Here is a 20,705-nt window from a genome sequence, read left to right as displayed (position 1 = left end):
ACACCCGTTTAGGTAATGCCTGAGGAACAACCTCCCATTTCTCGTAACTGACGACGCCTATGAATCTAATCAAGCTCGGTTTCATTTTATGATTAGTTCGTATGTAACCATGATATATAGATAAGTTTCTCTTCTTAAAATTCCTTTTTACACATTTCTGACTATTGTTACCAAAATATGAAAAGCGAAAGAAATAACAAAATAAAATTTGCCAGGAAATAAGATAAATGAAAGAGTTTCGATGAGAAATGGTAAGCATTGAGGCGATTTTTAACCGTTTCAAAGATAAAATATTAAATTTTTTATCATCAAAATCAGAAAAATGAACTTCATTTGACTTTTTCCTCTTTTCTGTAAAGTTTGAGACTCTATTTTGAGGTGATGGACATTATATTTAATTTACTAGCTGCTTTTTATGCTTTGCTCGAAGCAGCTGCGCCGAAGATGTCTAGTTTTTTGTTTACAGGTTATTTTGCTGTTTCTTATAGAGGCCTCCACGGAGGCCGGTGGATGACGTCACGGAAAATGCCGCCGGGCGCAGTCAGCTGCTGGTAGGCAAAACATTCCGTGGTAGGCGTTGCGCCACTATAGGGTGCGGCGGGAATTCGAGAGGATGGTGGAGGTTAATCACGTTTTATCGTGAAAAATGCCGACTTCTTGTGCTGCTTATGGTTGCACTTCTCGCTCTGGAAAAGATAAGGTGTCTTTTTATCGGTTCCCCAAAGATAATGACCGGTTGAATGCTTGGGTACGTGCTACCAGGAGGAAAAACTTTGTGCCCGGCGCTGGGGCAAGGATATGCTCTAAGCATTTTATCACTGGTGAGTACCTAGTTAAAAAAAAACTGTGTACATGTTTAATATGAATGTCATTTCTACGTCATACATAATTGTGGAGTCAAAATGCCACAATATTTTTGCATGGCATCTCAGGCTATCAAACATATTGTCTATGGTTTGTGAGTGAAAGTTGATCCACCACCTAGACAAATTTTGATATATTTATTCAATTACAGGGGCACCAGTCAGTGAGAAAGGGAGTCCTGACTGGGTACCAAGTGTCTTCAACTTCCCGTCATCTCAGCATGCCAGCAACGTTGGGATCGGCGGAGTGAAGAGAGCAGAAAGGGCCCAACAAAGATCAGCTCAGAAACAGCATGCGTCTCTCCACCTGTCGGCTTCATCTGGAGATCAAGATGAAATGTGTACAGCCGAAGAACCAGTGTCTCAGGTGAGCTACAAACATTGGCTACTTAGGTACCTACCAGTTCAACCAGTTTTCCTGGCACCAAGAAGTAGGTAACTATCTCTATTTTGTTGATAACAATGCCTACTTTTTGTTATCTTGCAGGTCAGCATTGAAGAGGCCAGAGCTGCAGAGGCACTGCTGGAGATGTCAGCAGCAACTGGCACCCGTGAGGTCAGTGGCGTATCCAAGGGGGGACCCTGGGGGTCCTAGGATCCCCCCTGGAGCCTAGACAAAACGTTTTTTTTTTTTATAACACGAAAAAATTGAAATGACTTCAAGGGCCCTTTTGACCACTTCCCATTTTATTCGCAAAAAGAAAAAGTATTGTAGAACTCTTTTAGGGACCCCCTGAGGACTATAAGAGGACACCTTTAGGCCAATGAGGGGCCTTGTGAAGTAAACAGAGGGCCCTCTCAGGTACACAGAGGGCCCTTTCAGGCACACAGAGGGCCGTCTCAGGCACACAAGGGGCCCTCTCAGGCACACAAAGGCCCTCTGAGACACACAAAGGGCCCTCTCAGGCACACATAGGGCCCTCTCAGACACACAGAGGGCCCTCTCAGGCACACAGAGGGCCCTCTCAGGCAAACAGAGGGCCCTCTCAGGTACAGAGAGGACCCTTTCAGGCACACAGAGGGCCCTCTCAAACACACAGGGCCCTCTCAGGTACACAGAGGGCCCTCTGAGACACACAGAGCGCCCTTTCAGGCACATAGAGGGCCCTCTCAGGCACACAGAGGGCCCTCTCAGGTACACAGAGGGCCCTCTCAGGCACACAGAGGGCCCTCTCAGGCACACAGAGGGCCTTCTCAGGCTCACAGAGGGTCCTCTGAGACACACAGAGGCCCTTTCAGGCACACAGAGGGCCCTTTCAGGCACACAGAGGGCCCTTTCAGGCACACAGAGGGACCTCTCAGGCAAACAGAGGGCCCTCTCACTTCTCAGGTACACATAGGGCCCTCTCAGGCACACAGAGGGCCCTCTCAGACAAACAGGGGGCCCTCTCAGGTACAGAGAGGGCCCTTTCAGGCACACAGAGGGCCCTCTCAAACACACAGGGCCCTCTCAGGTACACAGAGGGCCCTCTCACAGTGATGCAAATGGGGTTCACGAGTGGCCATAAATACCCAAAAGTCAAGTTTACCAAATCGAGTTAATTGCGATATGGCCGAGTAGAAAAATGTTTGGGTCATCTGAAATCACATGGTTTTCATGTTTTTGTCAAAACCGGCCTCGTGTATAATCGTCAGAAGTCGTGACATTTTCGAGGTCGTAAAATGACGGTCAGACACTCGCAAATTCAAACGCCGCTGGTTTGCGTTCATTTCGTACAAATTGAAAAAAATTATGCATGGGAATGATCCTCAAAGCCTTCTGCTTCTAATGCCGGGTCACAAAAAGCCGTATCTCATTCGCTTTGGCGGTAATCTGACGATATATCATCATGTTGCAATCGCAGTTTTTTACTAAGAAAAAACTGCTTTCGTTTCACCTACAGCACTTAACACAGTGTGTGCCCGTTAGTCCACCATACCATAGCCTTCCCTAATTATTTCTGAGTCGCATCGTGAAAGAATTAAGGCGCTAGCACAGGGCTGACCGGCGCCACAGAGGTTTTTGTCCGGGCGGTCGGGTGCCGCAGTGGGCGCGAGGTGGGCGGGTGGTTGCCGCCGCGCGGCGTCCGGGCGGCGCGCGGCGGCGCGGCCGCCCGGGCCGCCCGCTGCGCCGCGGCACCCGAACGTGCCGGACGAAAACTTCTGTAGCGCCGGTCAGCCCTGTGCTAGCGCCTTAATTCTTTCACGATGCGACTCAGAAATGATTAGGGAATGCTATGATATGGTGCACTAACGGGCACACACTGTGTGAAGTGCTGTAGGTGAATTGAAAGCAAATATGTTTGGTAAAAAACTGCGGTGTAACATGATTACAAATAGTTAGCTCACCGCCAAACCAAAATAGATACGGCTGTTTATGATCTGGCATTAGAAGCAGCAGGTTTCGAGGATCATTTTCATGTATAATTTTTGCAGTTTGTATGACATAAACGCACGTTAGCGGCACTTGAATTTCAAGTACCTGATAGTCATTTTACGACATCGAAAATGTCTCGACTTCTGACAATCCTACACGAGGCCGGTTTTGACAACAACATTAAAATAATACTTTTTCAGACACCCGAAACATTTGCCTGACTGACCATATCACGATTTATTCGATTAAGTGAACTTGAATTTTGGGCCTTTTTCGTATTTATGGCCACTCGTGAACCCCATTTGCATCACTGTGCCTCTGAGACACGCAGAGTGCCCTTTCAGGCACACAGAGGGCCCTCTCAGGCACACAGAGGGCCCTCTCAGGTACACAGAGCGCCCTCTCAGGCACACAGAGGGCCCTCTCAGGTACACAGAGGGCCCTCTCAGGCTCACAGAGGGTCCTCTGAGACACACAGAGGCCCTTTCAGGCACACAGAGGGCCCTCTCAGGCACACATAGGGCCCTCTCAGGCACACAGAGGCCCTCTCAGGCAAACAGAGGGCCCTCTCAGGCAAACAGAGGGCCCTCTCAGGCAAACAGAGGGCCCTCTCAGGTACACAGAGGGCCCTTTCAGGCACACAGAGGGCCCTCTCAAACACAGAGGGCCCTCTCAGGCACTCAGGGGGGCCTCCCAGACACACAAAGGGCCCGCTAAGACCAGCAGAGGGCCCCTTAAGACTAACAGAAGGCCCTCTGAGGTACCAAGGTCAATTTCAGGCCACAAGGTGTCCTATGAGGCCACCAGACGGCCCTCTTATATCAAAGATAGTCCCTGGAGGTCACCGGAGGGCCCTCTGAGGTGAACAAAGGGCCCTCTCAGCCGCCTCAAAGAGGGCCCTCTGAGGTCGAAGAGATCAAAGAGATCAAAGAGGGTCCTCTAAGGCGAATGGAGGGCCTTCAAATGCCACAAAGCGCCCTCTGAGGCCACTGGAGGGCCTTCTGAGGTGCTATGAGGCTATGTCAGACCATCATGAGCCCTATGAGGTCATCAGGCCCTCTGAGATCAAAGAGGGTCCTTGGAAGCCATCGGAGGACCCCTTGAGGCCCCTTGAGGCAAACAAAGGCCAGAGGGGCCCCTTAGACACCATAAAGAAGTAAAAAAGACCCCTCTGAGGTCAAAGACAGCTCTCTGAGATGTAATAGGGCCATTTGAGGCAGCCGAGGGCCCTCTGATGTCACAGAGAGGCGCCCTCGGCTCTGATGCCAAAATAGGGTCCTCTGAAGTTTGAAGCCACCAGAGGGCCCCCTGAGGCGAACAGAGGGCCCTCACATACACCTCAAAGAGGGCCCTCTGAAAATCAACTGGCCCTCGGAGTCAGTGTCCCAAAATTGTATTTTGGCTTGAGTGTCAGAGGGGGAAATAGGTCACCCAAAAGGGGGATAAGAGTGGACAATTGTCAGTCACAGCGCAGTCGGAGCCCTCTGAGAAGGCCACTCGAGCCTTACAACAGAGGGCCCTCTGAGGTGATATGAAGGCTATGTCAGGCCACTATGGGCTCTATGAGGTCATCAGGCACTCTGAGGAAAAAGCTGGCCCTATGAGGCGAACAGAGGGCCCTTTAGGACAATCAGAGGACTTTTTAGGCCAACTAGGGACATTATGAGGCCTGAACAATGGGCCCTTTGGGACACAAACGGCCTCTCAGGCACCCGGAGGGACCTCTTTTCTAAGGCAAACAGGGGGTCCCCTTAGATGATATGAGGGCTTTTTTAGGCCACCAGGGGTCTCATGTATTAGACCAACATACGGCCTCTGAAGTAAAAGAGGACCTTTTGAGGTAAAAAGGGTCCCTGGAGAGAAAACAGAGGGCCCTTTTGGGTACTCAGAAGGACCATGGGGGCCACTAGAGGGCCCTTTGAGGCCAGTGATGGTCTTCAGAGGCCATCAGAGGTTCCCTCTGAGGGTAACAGAGAGTCCTTAAGACGACCAGAGGCCCCCCGTGAAAATGCAGGTGTCACAAGGCCAGGTTTGCATCAAAGGTTAGGTAGCTATGCCCAGTTTTGACTCTCTGTTGCCGACGTGTTCCGAACTGTCGCAAAAAAAAATAACGATGTGGTGGCACCCACGCCCCCGGCCCCCCTCTGCTGGCCAGGGTTCTTCTAACCAGGGATGCAGAGCCGTGGAAATTTCAGACGACTCCGGCTCCGGAGAAAAAAATAGGATCCGGCTCCGGCTCCGGCTCCGGCGGCTCCGGCTCCAGAACTCAGTAATCCTCTATAGGGGAAGTTGGGGCAATGCCGGAGTTGGGGCAAAGCCGAAATTCGAGATATTTCGAAAACCGTAAGACATGGATGCCACCTGTCAGTGATGCTCTGAAGCTTAAGTGACTACAATTATCGCATGTTTGTTACGAGTCGTCATTCGGAATACTTCGGCTGTGAGGGCGCCAAGAGCGTTTTCAAGGTACGCGTTCCTTGTACTACATGCGCCTTTGAAGCTGCATTTCTTACTCATTATGCTACCGTTTGTCTGGCCAATTCGGTCAAGTAATCTTCAGCATGTCTTTGCATAAGTGTGCTGCCTATTTGAAATTTATACGGCACGTTGAAAAGTTATGGGCCTGCAAATGAAAGCATGGCTGGCTGGGGTAATGCCGAAAACGTGCAATTACGCACGTTAAAGCACGCTACGTGGACTTTACTGCTGTAGAATAGCAACGCGAATTTTTAGTCACACAAATTACACTTTCAACCGACACAACGGCCTGTTACCTATAAGGAATTATTAACCTGGCATTTTCTTATTATATCACACAATTATAACTTCCAGTGTGCACTAAGCGTCCTCAAGCTCTTAAAACGCGTGTCAGCTTTGATAAATTTTGGATAAAGTTTGAGATAAAGTGGCAAAACATCAATGTCGGCTGTTGTGCCCTCGGGGTGGGGGAGGTTTGGACAAACCTGCGTCCGCCTCACTTGCGGTTTATTCCCCCACACACACAACAGAAAAACACATGGCACTATCTCGGCCAAGGTCAAGAACGGAAGAAGCTCTAGAGGTGACTCGACACCTCTTCGTCCTTACGACCCAAAACAGTTGGCAATCATAAAGAGAGGGGGTGAACAGGTTATGCGAAATAAAGGATCGAAACTGAACAAAGCCATTTCGAACCAAACATATTACTAACTAAGTGTCGATCGTAATATAAAATCATAATCACCGCAACGACCAACACTATCAACAAAGGCGTAAAACTCAAACGATAATTGCGCGTCCGCGCCAATCGGCTGCGCGGTCAGCGCCACTAAATTAGTTCTCGCCACAACACCACCCCTCTCTTTAATGGGAAACACTCCCGCTTCTTAAGCCTCCCACTATCCGCGGAAACCATTACACTCACAGCTATCAAACGTAACTTACGATGATAGCCCAATCCTAAACGCTACTCGCCCGGAGTGAACCGATCTGGGCCTCTGCGACCCCGCCTGCTACGGCGGGGCCCTGGCTCACCCGCCGGGGCGGTACACTTTGGGGTTGGACAGCGGCTGTGAGCAGGACTTCTGAGTGCCGAGGAGCGGGTGCGCACTGGCGTGGGGCGGGGCTCAGGAACTGGATAAGCACCACCGCCGGGACCACCCCGCGGCGCGGCCGCGTCCTCACCTTCTGGCCGGCCGGGCACCAAGCGTCTAGCGTGGACACGCTCGCCGCTGGTGAGCCGGTAACTTACCGGGCCAGTCCTCCGGCTGATCTGCACGGCCCTCTGGCCCTCCACACGTCCACTCACCGGCTGTCGGACCCGAACCCAGTCGCCGACGCGCCAGCGCGGGGCGCCGGTCGACCCCCGGTCATATCTGGCTTTGTAGGCCGCCTGATACTTTTCGTGTCGCGCACGAAGCTCACCGCCGGTGTCCGGCGAGGAAACCTCACCTGGCACGACGTCCAGCAACGTCCGTGCCTCCCGCCCCCGCATCAGCCGGAACGGCGTCTCTCCCGTACCTGCGTGCGGGGTAGCCCGGTACTCAGTGAGGAACCGCCTCAAGTACTCCGAGCGCGGCTCCCGGGCCAGCCGGGCCGACTGGATGGCGTCTTTTACCGTCCGATTCAGACGCTCCACCATGCCGCAGGACTGCGGAGAGTATGGTGAGCTGAAAGTCTGCTTGACCCCCAGTCGGGTCAAAAAATTACGGAGTTGGGCAGACCGGAACGCTGGACCGTTGTCGGAGACCAGCTCCAACGGCAACCCCTCGCGGCTGAACACCGCCTCCAGGAAGCTGATTATAGACGCCGCCGTCGCGTCCCGACACAGCGCCACCTCTGGCCACCTGCTGAACATGTCGCACAAGACGATGCCGTACCGCTCGTGCTGGGGCCCCTGCATGGGCCCAATCACATCGATCATGAGGCGCTGCCACGGACCGTCCGGAAGAGGAATCGGCTGGAGAGGGGGCCGCTCCTGCCGCACGTGGCCGTCATGCTGCGTGCACACCTCACAGCTCCGCAGGAGGTCACGTACCTCCTTGTCCAGCCGCGGCCACCAGAACTGCGCGCGCAGGCGCTGCTTGGTCCTTGTCTCACCTTGGTGACCCTCGTGGGCGTTCCTCAGGACGCGCTCACGCAGCGCCGCCGGCACAACCAGTCGCTCGCCGCGGAAAAGCAGCGGTCCGAGCTGGGACAGTTCGTCTCTCACCTGGTAAAAACCAGTCGCCCGAGGATCGACATCCCTCTGGCGAGGCCACCGTCCGGCGAGGTACCCCCGGATCACGTCCAGACACTCGTCTGACGCCGAGGCGTCCCGCAGCTCCTCCTCCGTGACTGCTGCTGCTAACGACAGAGCCGCGATCTGGATAGAATCATCATCAGGCCACCAGGTCTCGGCGACCGGCAGACGGGACAGGCCGTCCGCCACTCCGTTCCGCTCCGACCTGACGTACTCGACGTCGAACGCAAACTCCAGCAGCCGGGCCTCCCACCTCGCGACTCGCCGGCCGACGCGGTTGGAGCCCTTGACACCGAAAATGGTGCAGAGAGCTTGGTGATCGGTTCGGAGGGTGAATCGCCGACCCCACAGGTAGTGGCGAAACTTCTCGACGGCCCATACACATGCCAGCGCCTCCTTCTCCACTACCGAGTAGTTGCGTTCGGCCGCCGAGAAAGACTTCGAGGCGTACGCAATGACCCTGGGCTGACCCGAGGCGTCCATTTGCGTCACGCACGCACCGCAGCCGACGTCACTGGCGTCAGTGGAGAGCACCGTTCGTAGCTCCGTGCTGAACATGCACAGTGCTGGTGCTTCGCTTATCGCGTCCTTGACGCGGCGGACCGCGCTGGACAGCGCCGCCGTCCACTCGAACTGGTCCGCCCGGAGCGCGGCCCTCAGCGGCTCTACTGCGTCCGAGAACCGCGGCAGAAACCGCGCATGGTACCCTACGGCACCGAGGAATGCGCGCAGGCTCTTTTCGTCCCGCGGCTCGGCCGCCTCCAATAACGGCCTGATCCGCTCCCGGTCGATGCGGACACCAGCTGACGAGACCAGATATCCCAGAAAGGAGAGCTCGCTCTGATTCGTCACGCTCTTGGGCCAGTTGACCCGCACCTTGTGGGCATCGAAACGCCGCAGCACTTCCCTCAGACGGGCGTCGTGCTCGGCCTGGGACGGCGCGTGGACCAGGATGTCGTCCAGGTATACCTCCACGCCTGGCACCCCCTCCAGCATGGACGCCATCACTCTCTGGAAGCACGGCCCGGCGCTCGCGAGGCCGAAGTTGACGCGCCGGAACCGGTAGAGTCCCTGATGACTTATAAAAGTCGTTAGGTCTCTGCTGTCAGGATGGAGCTCCAGCTGGTGATATGCATCCTTTAAGTCCAGCCTGGAAAAGACCTGAGACCCACTCAGGCGGTCAAGGACATCTTCGATCCTGGGGAGCGGGTAGCCATCCGTAATCACAGCTTTGTTGACCCGCCTCATGTCTACACACAGGCGGATGGACCTATCCCGCTTCCTTCCCACCACAAGAGGAGAGACCCAGGTAGATGCACTGACCTTCTCAATTATCCCTTGCTCCTCCAGCTCCTTGAGCCTGGCACTCACCTCGTCCAGCACTGCCAAGGGCAGCCTCCGCAGGGGCTGGCGCACTGGCGCCACCCCTGGGTCGATGGTCACCCGGTGTTGGTAGCCCAGGATGGCTGGCTGCTCTCCTGACGGAGAAACAGGTCCAGTCGGAGAGGCAGGTCCGGACGGTGAGGCAGGTTGACCGGCGTGAGGGCTGGCAGGTTCGGCTGGCCCGACGGGCGAAGGGACTGGGCTGGCATGACAGGACGGGTCTGTGGACACAGAGCATACACTGTCACCAATGATGCACACTTTGAACAGTTTCATCATGTCCAGGCCCATCAGAGCACGACCATGCGGCACAACATACACAGTTACATCATGACACTCCCCCCTGCATGACACATTTACACTTTTTACCCCTAACACATCTAACACACTCCCCCCATATGAGCACAGGCGCTCTGCTGCTGGCTCAAGGGCCCCAGGTGCCAGGTGTCTGGGGAGGAGGGACACTGGGGAGCCAGAGTCTACCGTGAACACGACCTCCCTCCCCTCCACCTGGGCTGTCAGAGTCATTGGTGATGCCCCGATTGCCAGCACTTGAACACTGGACACCACTCGCTTCTGGACACAGTGCTGGGCAAAGTGATTCACTTTCCCACATTTGGAGCACTTCACATTGACAGCAGGGCAACACTGGTCCCCTCGCCTGTGTCCAGCACGCCCGCACCCCCAGCACAGGCTACTGCTACTCCCTGCCGGCCTCTGCTGCTGAGGCTGTTGCTGATGAGTGGAGACCCGACCAGCAGCACGGGTCCTGGCCCCACCACGCTGAGGCCGCCGACGCTGCTGCTGCTGCTGCTGGACAGCCTGAACAGGGACTGGAGCAGCTGGTGTCTCCATCACCCGAGCCTCACGTTCAGCCGACTCAAGTGTGTCACTGATGGTGAGGGTGCGCTCCAAAGTCAGGTCAGAGCCCTCCATAAGAAGTCGCTGTCGCAACTTGGAAGAGTTAGTACGCTCGATGACCTGGTCCCTTATGAACTCGTCGGTTCTGTCACCATATTCACAGGAGCTGGCCAGCTGGCGCAGTATCGACACCCACTGCTGGACTGTTTCCTCAGTTTGCTGCACCCGGCTCCTGAAACGGTAACGCTCCACACACACGTTCTGGCGAGGAGCGAACTGGGCCTCCAGGCGCCGCCTGGTGAAGGCGTACTGGTCCTCGCCTTCCTGCTTGACAGCAGCTGGGAGGGACTCGAAAATTCGCTGCCCCTCCGCCCCCAGGCACGTGAGAAGGATGGCCTCCTTGCGCGCAGCTGAAAATGAGCCGCCGCCCACGGCCACCAGGAAGTTATCGAACATCCTTATCCACCGCGGCCAGGCCGTACCGGGCTCGGCGCCGGCCGCCGGCAAAAACGGCGCAGGGGCCACCGAAAAATCCATGGCCGACAGTTATCACGGCCGCGTAAAAACTTACGCCTCGTCGCCACTTGTTGTGCCCTCGGGGTGGGGGAGGTTTGGACAAACCTGCGTCCGCCTCACTTGCGGTTTATTCCCCCACACACACAACAGAAAAACACATGGCACTATCTCGGCCAAGGTCAAGAACGGAAGAAGCTCTAGAGGTGACTCGACACCTCTTCGTCCTTACGACCCAAAACAGTTGGCAATCATAAAGAGAGGGGGTGAACAGGTTATGCGAAATAAAGGATCGAAACTGAACAAAGCCATTTCGAACCAAACATATTACTAACTAAGTGTCGATCGTAATATAAAATCATAATCACCGCAACGACCAACACTATCAACAAAGGCGTAAAACTCAAACGATAATTGCGCGTCCGCGCCAATCGGCTGCGCGGTCAGCGCCACTAAATTAGTTCTCGCCACAACATCGGCATTCCCCGTAGATCATTTCTCCCATTTTCGGCTTTCCCCGCTGTCCGGGGCAGCGCCGAAAAAGTCACTTCTTTGATATTTTTAGTTTGTGCGCTTAACGGTATGCGAATTCATCAAATGCGCCTGGTATGTTTGAAAGGCAAAAGACTGGCCTCTCGAATGACGCCAACAAGAATAGCTTATGTTGTCTACCTTGCGTGCTACGGGCGTCAGAAAAAAAAGTATTCGGCGTTCCCCCAACTTCCCCTACAGTTAAATACGGGTGGAAGAGAAAAGATGAAGTATTGGCTCACGTTGCTTCTGTATTTGCATAGCAAGGCTGTTTTGAATGTCACATGTTTTACTGCCTTGTACTGTCAAACCGAACTAGGTCAATAATTGTTTCCTCTTCAAAAAAAAAGTAGCCGGAGTCGCCGCCTTTTTTGAATGCTCCGGCTCCGGCTCCGGCTCCGGGCTATATTCTTTCACGGCTCCGGCTCCGGGCAAAATATGCCTGCTCCGGCGGCTCTGCAGCTCCAGCTCCGCGACTCCGCACCCCTGCTTCTAACTCGGCTTCTGAGCCACGACACGCCAAAGGCAGCGTTTGAAGGGACGCAAACAATAATGACGAAATTACTCTGGTCACTTTTTAGATCAGGTCAAAAGTCAGTTCACATAGGTCATCAAGGGCAAATTTCGCCAATTTTCAGATCCAATTTCGACAATTTTCAACAAACCATCGCATGACTCGGAAATGTGGAGCTACAGTGCCGGGGAAAAGCGTAGTTAATAGCTCTTCAACACCCGTTTCGCCGTTTCCATCCTCATGGCATTCAAATCCTTCTCCTCCATGCCGCAAACCCTGATCCGGGCTGGACCTGGACGGGCAACTTTATTCCATGCGGGCGGCTCCCATTGGAGCGCACTGCAGCTCCTAATCAAGCACGCTCGTAACCGGGTGCAGTGAGCACTTGGGGGGCTGGTCGGCCTGTCCTGTTGGACAGGCTCAGCCCCGGTGACTCACCAAGGTGCCCGCCCAGACCAGACCAATGTCTCCCTCAATTCCTTTCCTATCATACTTCCGGCCCTGAGCTCTGTTCGCACCCCGTTTATTTATCAGCAGGCTGCGAGCATGCTGCTACTTCTGGGCTCATTGGTCGAATTCAAGTGGTCTATTCGTTAGACCAATGAGAGGCCAAGAAGCGCCAGCAATAACTTCCATATATGGGGAAAACCGACAGCACACTGATATAAAAACAGCGATCGAACAGGGCTCTGAAATGGACTCGTCAGACCGAAAGGGCCTGGGCCCAACCCAACAAAACAATCAAAGCTCTTTTAATGCTCTTTCTGTAAACTGTGCTCAGATTTGACCTAGGCCTGTCAATTCTACACCTTTTAAGTCGGAACATGTTTATGCTTTTACAGCTCTGTAGGCCTGTGGTTCTTCTTGCGAAACCTTTTTTTGGTCGAAAATGGCAGAACATGACGTCATTCTGACGTCATTTGCGGCCAACCTATCATAGCCTCTGGGAAAAAAAATTAGTCACAATGTGTAAAATGGATGCCCAGAGAGGTCCTGAAAGTTTGGTGGCGATATTTGCAGTCATTTAGGAGAAAGCTACGGAAGAGGACAGGGAGCCGTTTCGCCTCCCCCCTCCCTACGGGGCACGGGTTAACGCCCTTTCAACTCAGGCTACAAGGGCCCTTTTGCCACTTAAGGGCCCTTTCAACCTAGTCAGTCAAGGGCCCTTTTGACTGCGGATCCCCCCTGAGAGAAATCCTAGATACGCCACTGCGTGAGGTTGGCTGCAATACTGATGGTACATGGGGAGAAAACCACAAGACAGTCGTCTCAGCTCTACTTGATAGAATTCATAAGCTGGAGGCTGAAGTCACATCGTTGAAGGAGGAGTGTGAGCAGCTGTTGAACAGCAAAAAGCATAACTCATTTGAGACTTTGAAAGAGAATGAAGAGGAATTTAAATTTTATACCGGGTTCCCATCCCTAGCAATGTTCATGTGGTTTGTAAGGGTTCTTTGTCTGGGGTGCGACCTTAGCAAAATATCCAGGTTGTCTGTGCACAACATGGTTCTTATGGTGTTGATGAAGCTCAGGCTTGGGACAACCAATCAGGATCTTGCATGGCGTTTTGGTGTAAGCAGGTCCTTGGTATCAAAGATCGTTCAAGGAACCCTCAGTCCAATGGCTGCAATGTGCAGGAGGCTCATCATCTGGCCATCAAGGGAAAGCATACAGGCCAACCTCCCTCTCTGCTTCCGTTATCCCGAACTTCGAAAGGTCAGAGTGGTAGTTGACTGCTTTGAAATTTTTACAGACAGGCCAAGGCATCTCACATCCAGAAAGAAAATGTTCAGTTCCTACAAACACCATAACACATGCAAGGTTCTAATTGGTGTGTCACCAGCTGGGGCAATTACATTCTTGTCTCCAGTCTGGGGAGGTCGATCATCAGACAAAAAGATCACACTGTCATCTGAGCTCATTGACATCCTTGATCCATTCGATGTGGTGTTGGCGGACCGGGGGTTTACCGTTTCTACAGAAATGGCTCTGTACAATCTCAAAGTTTTGACACCAGCATTTGTTCGTGGTCAAGCCCAGCTTCCTAGGGCAGAAGTAGAGAAGTCTAGGCTTTTGTCTCGAGCTAGAATCCATGTTGAAAGAGTCATTGGTAGAATGAGAACGAAGTTTCGCATTCTGAAGTCTACATTGCCAGTCACCATGTACACGCAGGTAGATGATGTTGTTTGTGTGTGTGCAGGTATCATAAACCTGCATCCAAGTGTGGTTCCGTGAGATGCCCCAAAACTCCATGGAATGCATGATTAGATGGTACTAAGTGCTGGTAACATGCTCCGATCATGTATTGAAAACAAACTCAATTGAGTTTGTTTTCATGACAGTGACATTGTTGATGAATAAAACAGACTTGCAAATGATTTGTGTGAGGTCACAAACAGATGTTATAGTTCGTAATCAGCATCACCTGTAGCACCAGCATCACGCCATAACCCAAACCCTTGTTATAAAGATAAGCTAGCACAAAAGATATATTTGTCAGCCAGACAATGATGATCAATGCAGCCAGCATAGCAAAATCAACACGACCATCTGGTGTCAGTGACAGAACAACCTACATGTGCACTAATGGGCACCCGGCACAGTCGCTAGCTATGACATCACTTCAGGAGTGCTGGCACAATCTCTTTCACATAAAAGGTTTCAAGAACCTTCACCAGGTAGTCACCCATGCTCTCCATGTACTTTATCACCAGAACATGGGGCTTCTGCCCCGGCACATACACACAAAATGCACATGACTTTAGCCCACAGACCATCATCTGTCCCTGCACCTGCATCATGTACGGGTGCTCTGCTTTGAGGTGCCCATTCTCATCTAGAAACCCAGCCTCCTGCGGAGACTTGTCCTTCAGGCTAAAGGGGCACTTCACCTCCAGAACCCATGTCCCACAGCATGCACACTCAATGATACCATCTGGGGAGGCAGCCAGGTAGGGGTGGTCAGGGCTGACGAACAGCCCACACTTACGAATTGTCAGCTCACTATGCATAGAGCTCAGAACCCCTTCTACAGCAACACAAGCATCTGCCTCGTGTGTATGTCCCCAGACTACAGCAGGCACTGTAAGCTTACAGGACGCTGGCTCCACGATCTTACGCACCAATGATGCACTCTGTCGTCCCCCCTCGACATGGCTCACCACCTCACCAAACACTGAAGCAGTCACCCTTCCATGCCTCTGGTTAAGCCACTCCTTCGATCCTCCCTGATCCACAGTAGCTCGCTCGACGTTCCCTATCACATCACTCGGGTACATCTTCTTCAGTTTGTTAACCAGCATCTCACAGTACTTCCTCGATGGCTCAGCATCACTAGGAGCTATCTTCTTCAAGATGGAGAACATCTTGTAGATGGGATATGGCAGCTCAGTCCTGCCATCCACAACATCACCACTGACTGGCAGAGAGCTTTGCAGCGCACACCCAGCAGGCAGATCCTGCAGCTCTGTCTGAAATGCAGCATCAGACATGATGAACTCGACGCTGCTTCGCTTGGCAGGAATGCCCATGTCTGCTGCAATGTCAAGGACCTTGCTGGGCTCCACCTTCTTCGTAGCTGTCTGATGATTCCATTGACAGGCCTTGCTTGTTGGTGCATTCTCTGTCAGTCCGTGGAGTACGGCTGCTTGGATCTTGTAGAGCACACCTGCCACATGGCTGCACACTTCTCCAAGTCCTGCCATGCATTGGCAGTGGGCAGACATAACACTGCCATTGGGGTGGCAGAGCACCCATGCATTATACGACTTTGAAGCCGTCTGACTGGCCTGTACCTCTGCCTTCACGAAAACACCACTGGTATCCACTGAGCAGAGCTTGAGTGGGCCAACATGACTAGACAAAAACACATTCCAAGCATCTAGTGACTTGAAAGCTTTCAAGTTGTCGGACGTGAAAGTGCCAGAAGTGGAGACCAGATACGCAAATATATCTGGAAACAGCACGAGTGGGAGCTTCTCGAAACTGTCCGAGATCCAGTAGGCCTCATCGATCTTGTACGGATCAGGAAATACCTTCTCTCCCAGGCAGAGCTTTGCTTTGTATCGTGAGGAGTCGTACATCACGAACAAAAACACAAACTAGAGAAAAAACTATCGAAAACAGCTCTCACAATCCGATAAACCACGAGACGCCAGTGCAAATGGCCCAAGGCCCTATATAGACAAATGGCCGCGATCGCCCGGTTTGTTTTGCCTACCAGTCAGCGTTGCCAGTTACGAAAAATAGTTTGTGACGTCACCGTGGAGGCCTCTTATAAAGCTTGGATAATATATTTATTATTTATCAATATTTATCGAAGTCCAGTTGAGTGCCAGTGAAATTTATTTGCAGAATAGAAATAGCAAGGTATGTAACCCAAAGCAGGTAAACATTTTTATAATTCAATGTACAATGAAGTAATTAAGTAATTGCTGCTAAGAAAATGTAAGACACCAGGCTGTCTGCATATTGTTCTTTTAAATCTGCATATCAATATTTTCCATAGAATGGGCCAGTCCAGAACCCATTTTGTTTACCCTTCCCAGTCCCCATGTCTAGGTACTTTCTCTCCTGCAGACAGATTATCCCCTAGCAGTCTTGTTAGGACTAGGAGAGAATCTGTCCCACCCTACCAGTACCTACAAAATGAACTAAGCTTCAACTACAGGCCAGACCGCAAAGTATGGCAATTTTGACGAGATCTCGTCGGTGCGGGCTTGTTCGGCTGGTGCGGATTTCGGAGTGGTGCGGTGCGGATTTGGCCTGGTGTGGTGCGGATTTGGCTTGGACCTTGGTGCGGTGCGGACTCCGCTTGGTCTTCTTACCCGGCCGGGTTCCCTCGTTGACTCTTCTTTGAAAACCCAACAAATGGGTGCCAACCAAGGTGACGCATGGTGACGGACCAAGGTTTTAAGTTTACTCTACGAACTAACAATTGCGGCAGAACAAATCCATTATCGCCTCGGGAATTGTTGTGATGACGACGTCATTAGAATGAAGACTGGTTGCGGTGGTGCCAGGGCCCTGTTCGGTCGCTGTTTTTATATCAGTGTGCTGTCGGTTTTCCCCATATAAGGAAGTTATTGCTGGCGCGACTTGGCCTGTCATTGCTCTAACGAATAGACCACTTGAATTCGACCAATGAGGAGCCAAGAAGTAGCAGCATGGTCGCAGCCTGCTGATAAATAAACGGGATGCGAACAGAGCTCTGGTATGTCACATTTGCGAGCAGCTGGTTTGGATTACCAATCAGCACACTACTTTGGAATGACGTCATTGGTTTTGCTCGTACAAAAGTTTGTTGGGGCGATTTGATCAAGTCTCGTGAAATTCACACGTGACATTTAGCATGTAGAAGGCCCACAGACTAGGGGAGAAGTTCCGAATGTCACGTGACCCACTATGCCCTCCGGCGCCCTGTTTTCACCGCGGCGTCCGTCTATTTGCTCTATTTCAAACTTCCGGCACAAGTGCGTGGCGCGGTCCCGTGTTGAGCGTTGCTCAAGCGTAAGTGAAACTGAAATTGGACGGGAAATAATTATAGTGAGATGAATAAGTCCCTTGCATTATCATTGCCTGTGGGTTCGGTGCGAATTTTTTGGACTCTCGGCCCGCTTTGGTGCGGATTTTCCGGCTCAGTTTGAGGGGTTGGTGCGGATTTTGAACTTGGGCCGGTGCTGCACCTCGTCGACCTGCGTGCCATACTTTGCAGTCTGGACTACAGGCAGTCCTTAGACATTTACTACAGAGAACATTCAATTGCATTATTGTAAGTGTTGATCAGCAGGTTGACAAATGATTTATTTAATTGTTCCAGATTACACCATTTTATAACAGTAAACAAAGTACCCATCAAACATGAATATGGATCCTGAGGAAGACGAAGATGAGTTGGAGTACTATGTAACGTTTCCCGCAGCAGTTTCACCAGAGTTCAATGAAGATACTTATGGAGAAAGTGAAAGGGAGCCAGTTGTTTTCCTTTTTGGCTGGGCAGGCTGTGAGGATAGACACCTGTCCAAATATGCAGAGATGTATAAGGATCTGGGGTAAGTTTTGCTAAATAAGCACAAAGGTCACTAGCCAGTGGATGCTCCTCAGGCATGAGGCAGTGAAGGCTGTCATAAATATTGGTCATATTCCATGTTATTGCAATTGATATTGTCCTGAAAGTCCAAGCTCTTCATATGATTTATGAAGCCCACTAATTGTGTACTATCAGGCTTAGGTAGACCTCATTTTACTCATCTTATCTCTCTTTCACTGCTGCACTGCTGCATCTGATCTTACTTGAACATTTGTTTTTTTTTTTACGTGCCTTTAGTATGCCACACTCAATTTATGTCACCAAATAGAGTATGACTGTTGCCACTATCCCCTAAACCACTTTGGTATCAATCTTCTGGTCTCTCTAAGATACCTGTCGCTTATCACTGTCGATGTCACCATGTCTTCTTGCACATCTATCTTCCCCTTTTTTTCTTCAATATTTAATCTTCCCAGCAGTTGTGACCCTCACTTACCTCACCTTTCAGATGCGTCACCATCCGGTACATCAGTCCGACCAACTACATCTTCTTCACGCCGCGCGAGCTGCTGGACGTGTCGGACCAGCTGATCGACCTTATCACCGACCTCACGCTCGAGGTGCACCCGGTGCTCTTCCACTGCTTTAGTAACGGCGGCGCGCTCGTCTACCGGTGCCTGACGCGCCGGCTGCGCGAGCGGCGCCTCTCGCTGGACGTGCGCGGCGCAGTGTTCGACAGCGGCCCGATCCGCCGCCGCGTCACCAGCGGATGGAGAGCCATCCACCAGTGCACCAAAGGTGAGAGGTCGGCCTGTGCGCTTGTCTATTGGGACTCGACAGCTCACCGAATGGTTATTTTGAGTCTACGAAAAATTCGGAGAGGCGCGAAGGAGAACGCTCAACTGCGGAATGATATGGAGTGGTGCGGTTTTCACCAGCGGGGATGGCCTGGAGAATTGGAGGATCACCTGCCTAGGGATGGCCTAGCGAACGTGCTTATGGCATTGCCATCGGACTTGAAGATTTATTTGTCTCTTGAATACTTGTTCACGTATCATTTGTCGTGTTTTGGAGAGTCGACTACTTTGAAATGACCGCACCAGCTTGACGTGAAAGCAGTCCAGTTTTACTTGAAATTATCCTGAGCTGACGTAACGTTTGTCACAAACATCTTGGTCTCCCCTTCAGGAGCGGCCTGGTACCGGTGGTTCCTGGCCTGTCTGTTCGTGCTGCTGGTGCTGTGTCGCTACCTCTGGTGGTGCACGCTCGGCTCCGCGGACACGGACACACACCCCTGGAGTCTGCTCGAGTGTCCGGACCGCTGGCCGCAGCTGTTCATCTACTCGGACAAGGATGACATCACACCGGCGCAGGTCAGTCCGGCGGACAGCATCGGGCGGCGAGTGGGACTGAGCGGGGGAAGGGGGCTATAGCTGGGCTGAGAGGGTGTCCGGGATTCGGCAAGTGACCTTTGACTGTTTTTTTCCGGTCTTTGAACACTTCCGTGTCTTACCCTTGTATTGTTTCCGCCATGCCCTTGTTTATTTCTCTCTGCGTCTGATGCATTTTAGATGTGCATTTCCGATGTTTCTTTGACTTCCCGTCTTTCGCTTGTCTGCAGGACGTGGACCAGTTTATGGCCGGTCGGCGGGCGCGCGGTGTTGAGGTCTCCAGTCGCCGGTTCGCCGACTCGCCCCACGTTCAGCACTACCGCTACCACCGCGAGGAGTACTGCGCGGCCGTCTCGGCCTTCCTGGGCAGGGTGTGCGGCCCCGGCTCGGCCGGCTCCCGGCCCCGCTCCGGCTCCGGCTCCGGATCCCCGCGCCGCCGCCGGCCCGGCTCCGGGGACGAGCGCAGCTGGTCGCCGAGCAAGGCGCCGCTGCTGACCTCTGGCAGCCAGTGAGTCAGGCCGGAGAGCCTGGCCTCTGGCAGTCAGTGAGAGGTGGGCCGGAGAGCCTGGTATCTGGCAGTCAGTGATAGGTGGGCCGGAGAGCCTGGCCTCTGGGAATCAGTAAGGGTCATACCTGAAAGCCTGGCCTTATCCAGTCAGTAAGTCAAGCCAAAGAGCGGAGGTGTTCTAAGGAGTGTCATCGGCGCGCTGAGATTGGCGGAAGGCCCACGGCCTGGGGTACTAGGATTACTCACTAGTCAAGGTGTGGAGGTTCGCTGCATAAACTAGTCTGAATCACCACTAGTCAGTAGATCGTTTGTTCAATATGTTCGCTGGGCTGGACGGATGGCTCGCCGAAGTCTGTGTATAGCGTGAATGTCTTACCGGATGGAGGCCGATCCCAGCCTATGCAGCGTGGCCCGTCTTCAGCCACCCAGTGGTGTGTCAGCGAGTGTCAATGTTTGAGCTTTCCCGGCAGCGCGACTGTCTCTTACTCCGTCCGAGTAGCGCTGTGAACCGCACTCTCTCCTAGAGGCATTGAATCTCTTAGAAGACGGAGGCGGGACCCGCGTCTAAGTGATGGGTCTTGCAGTGCTGTACCGGTGAGTGAATTAGGTATGTCTCATGTTGACAGACCAGTATTATATGTTCGTCACTTCTTGACGACCCTGCTGATCTCACGTTTGATGATTAGTACTCAAGTTAGCGGTATTAACTACTGCCCCAGCCGGAAGGCTGCAGTGGCGAATTTTACGCCACACCATTGTGTTAATCTGTCGGTCATAATTCATAGCCAGCTGCCGTAATTCATCACACTCAGTTTGCCATGTTGGCACTAATCGGTGTAATTATCCGTCAGTTTGCGGTATTATCCGTTGGTATGTATGTTGAGTGTCTGTTTTGCCGCCACTGTTGTATGCACATGATCTTTGTCTGACGCATTTGTGTGGTTAATACACAGTTGTCGAGTGTGCGATAGATTTGTAAACGGACAGGATCACGGCAGTCGCTTGACTTTTGACAGCCGGGCAAAATCAAAACGCCC

At 52.5% G+C, this 20,705-nt stretch overlaps 3 protein-coding genes across 6 annotated transcripts; 2 read left to right on the top strand and 1 right to left on the bottom strand.

The window, feature by feature from the left end:
- The first annotated feature begins 490 nt into the window (after positions 1 to 490).
- On the top strand, positions 491 to 14,116 carry LOC122366904. The gene is made up of 4 exons (XM_043339561.1): positions 491 to 821; positions 1,016 to 1,230; positions 1,351 to 1,419; positions 12,960 to 14,116. The coding sequence occupies exons 1-4, from the start codon at positions 647 to 649 to the stop codon at positions 13,974 to 13,976; spliced, it is 1,476 nt and encodes a 491-aa protein (XP_043195496.1). The 5' UTR covers positions 491 to 646; the 3' UTR covers positions 13,977 to 14,116.
- Positions 6,188 to 11,165, bottom strand: LOC122366903 (uncharacterized protein K02A2.6-like). 2 transcript variants are annotated; one of them, XM_043339560.1, is made up of 2 exons: positions 10,755 to 11,165; positions 6,188 to 9,543 (listed from the first exon to the last, which is right to left on the bottom strand). In XM_043339560.1, the coding sequence occupies exon 2, from the start codon at positions 9,185 to 9,187 to the stop codon at positions 6,665 to 6,667; it is 2,523 nt and encodes an 840-aa protein (XP_043195495.1). In that variant the 5' UTR covers positions 9,188 to 9,543; positions 10,755 to 11,165; the 3' UTR covers positions 6,188 to 6,664. The 2 variants fall into 2 exon arrangements, with proteins under 2 accessions (XP_043195495.1, XP_043195494.1); XM_043339559.1 differs by having other exon boundaries at positions 10,805 to 11,165.
- A 1,862-nt stretch (positions 14,117 to 15,978) lies between the features above and the next one.
- On the top strand, positions 15,979 to 20,636 carry LOC122366901 (transmembrane protein 53-like). 3 transcript variants are annotated; one of them, XM_043339558.1, is made up of 5 exons: positions 15,979 to 16,109; positions 17,560 to 17,791; positions 18,278 to 18,567; positions 18,958 to 19,142; positions 19,391 to 20,636. In XM_043339558.1, the coding sequence occupies exons 2-5, from the start codon at positions 17,601 to 17,603 to the stop codon at positions 19,670 to 19,672; spliced, it is 948 nt and encodes a 315-aa protein (XP_043195493.1). In that variant the 5' UTR covers positions 15,979 to 16,109; positions 17,560 to 17,600; the 3' UTR covers positions 19,673 to 20,636. The 3 variants fall into 3 exon arrangements, with proteins under 3 accessions (XP_043195493.1, XP_043195491.1, XP_043195492.1); XM_043339556.1 differs by lacking the exon at positions 15,979 to 16,109 and adding an exon at positions 17,090 to 17,249; XM_043339557.1 differs by lacking the exon at positions 15,979 to 16,109 and adding an exon at positions 17,251 to 17,285.
- The last annotated feature ends 69 nt before the right edge of the window (positions 20,637 to 20,705 follow it).

The sequence above is a fragment of the Amphibalanus amphitrite genome, unplaced genomic scaffold (genome assembly GCF_019059575.1).
Source record: "Amphibalanus amphitrite isolate SeventyFive unplaced genomic scaffold, NRLGWU_Aamphi_draft 000838F_arrow, whole genome shotgun sequence".
Taxonomy (NCBI): Eukaryota; Metazoa; Arthropoda; class Thecostraca; order Balanomorpha; family Balanidae; genus Amphibalanus; species Amphibalanus amphitrite.
Note: the sequence above shows the minus strand (reverse complement) of the source record. Positions and strands in the feature narration are given on the sequence as shown.

Bases quoted from the DNA above. Each gene is read 5' to 3' on its own strand.
- LOC122366904 (XM_043339561.1), top strand. From the start codon at position 647: ATGCCGACTTCTTGTGCTGCTTATGGTTGCACTTCTCGCTCTGGAAAA. The intron at 822-1,015 runs GTGAGTACCTAG...ATTCAATTACAG, and splicing joins CTCTAAGCATTTTATCACTG to GGGCACCAGTCAGTGAGAAA. The intron at 1,231-1,350 runs GTGAGCTACAAA...GTTATCTTGCAG, and splicing joins CCGAAGAACCAGTGTCTCAG to GTCAGCATTGAAGAGGCCAG.
- LOC122366903 (XM_043339560.1), bottom strand. From the start codon at position 9,187: ATGAGGCGGGTCAACAAAGCTGTGATTACGGATGGCTACCCGCTCCCC.
- LOC122366901 (XM_043339558.1), top strand. From the start codon at position 17,601: ATGAATATGGATCCTGAGGAAGACGAAGATGAGTTGGAGTACTATGTA. The intron at 17,792-18,277 runs GTAAGTTTTGCT...CTCACCTTTCAG, and splicing joins GAGATGTATAAGGATCTGGG to ATGCGTCACCATCCGGTACA. The intron at 18,568-18,957 runs GTGAGAGGTCGG...TCTCCCCTTCAG, and splicing joins CATCCACCAGTGCACCAAAG to GAGCGGCCTGGTACCGGTGG.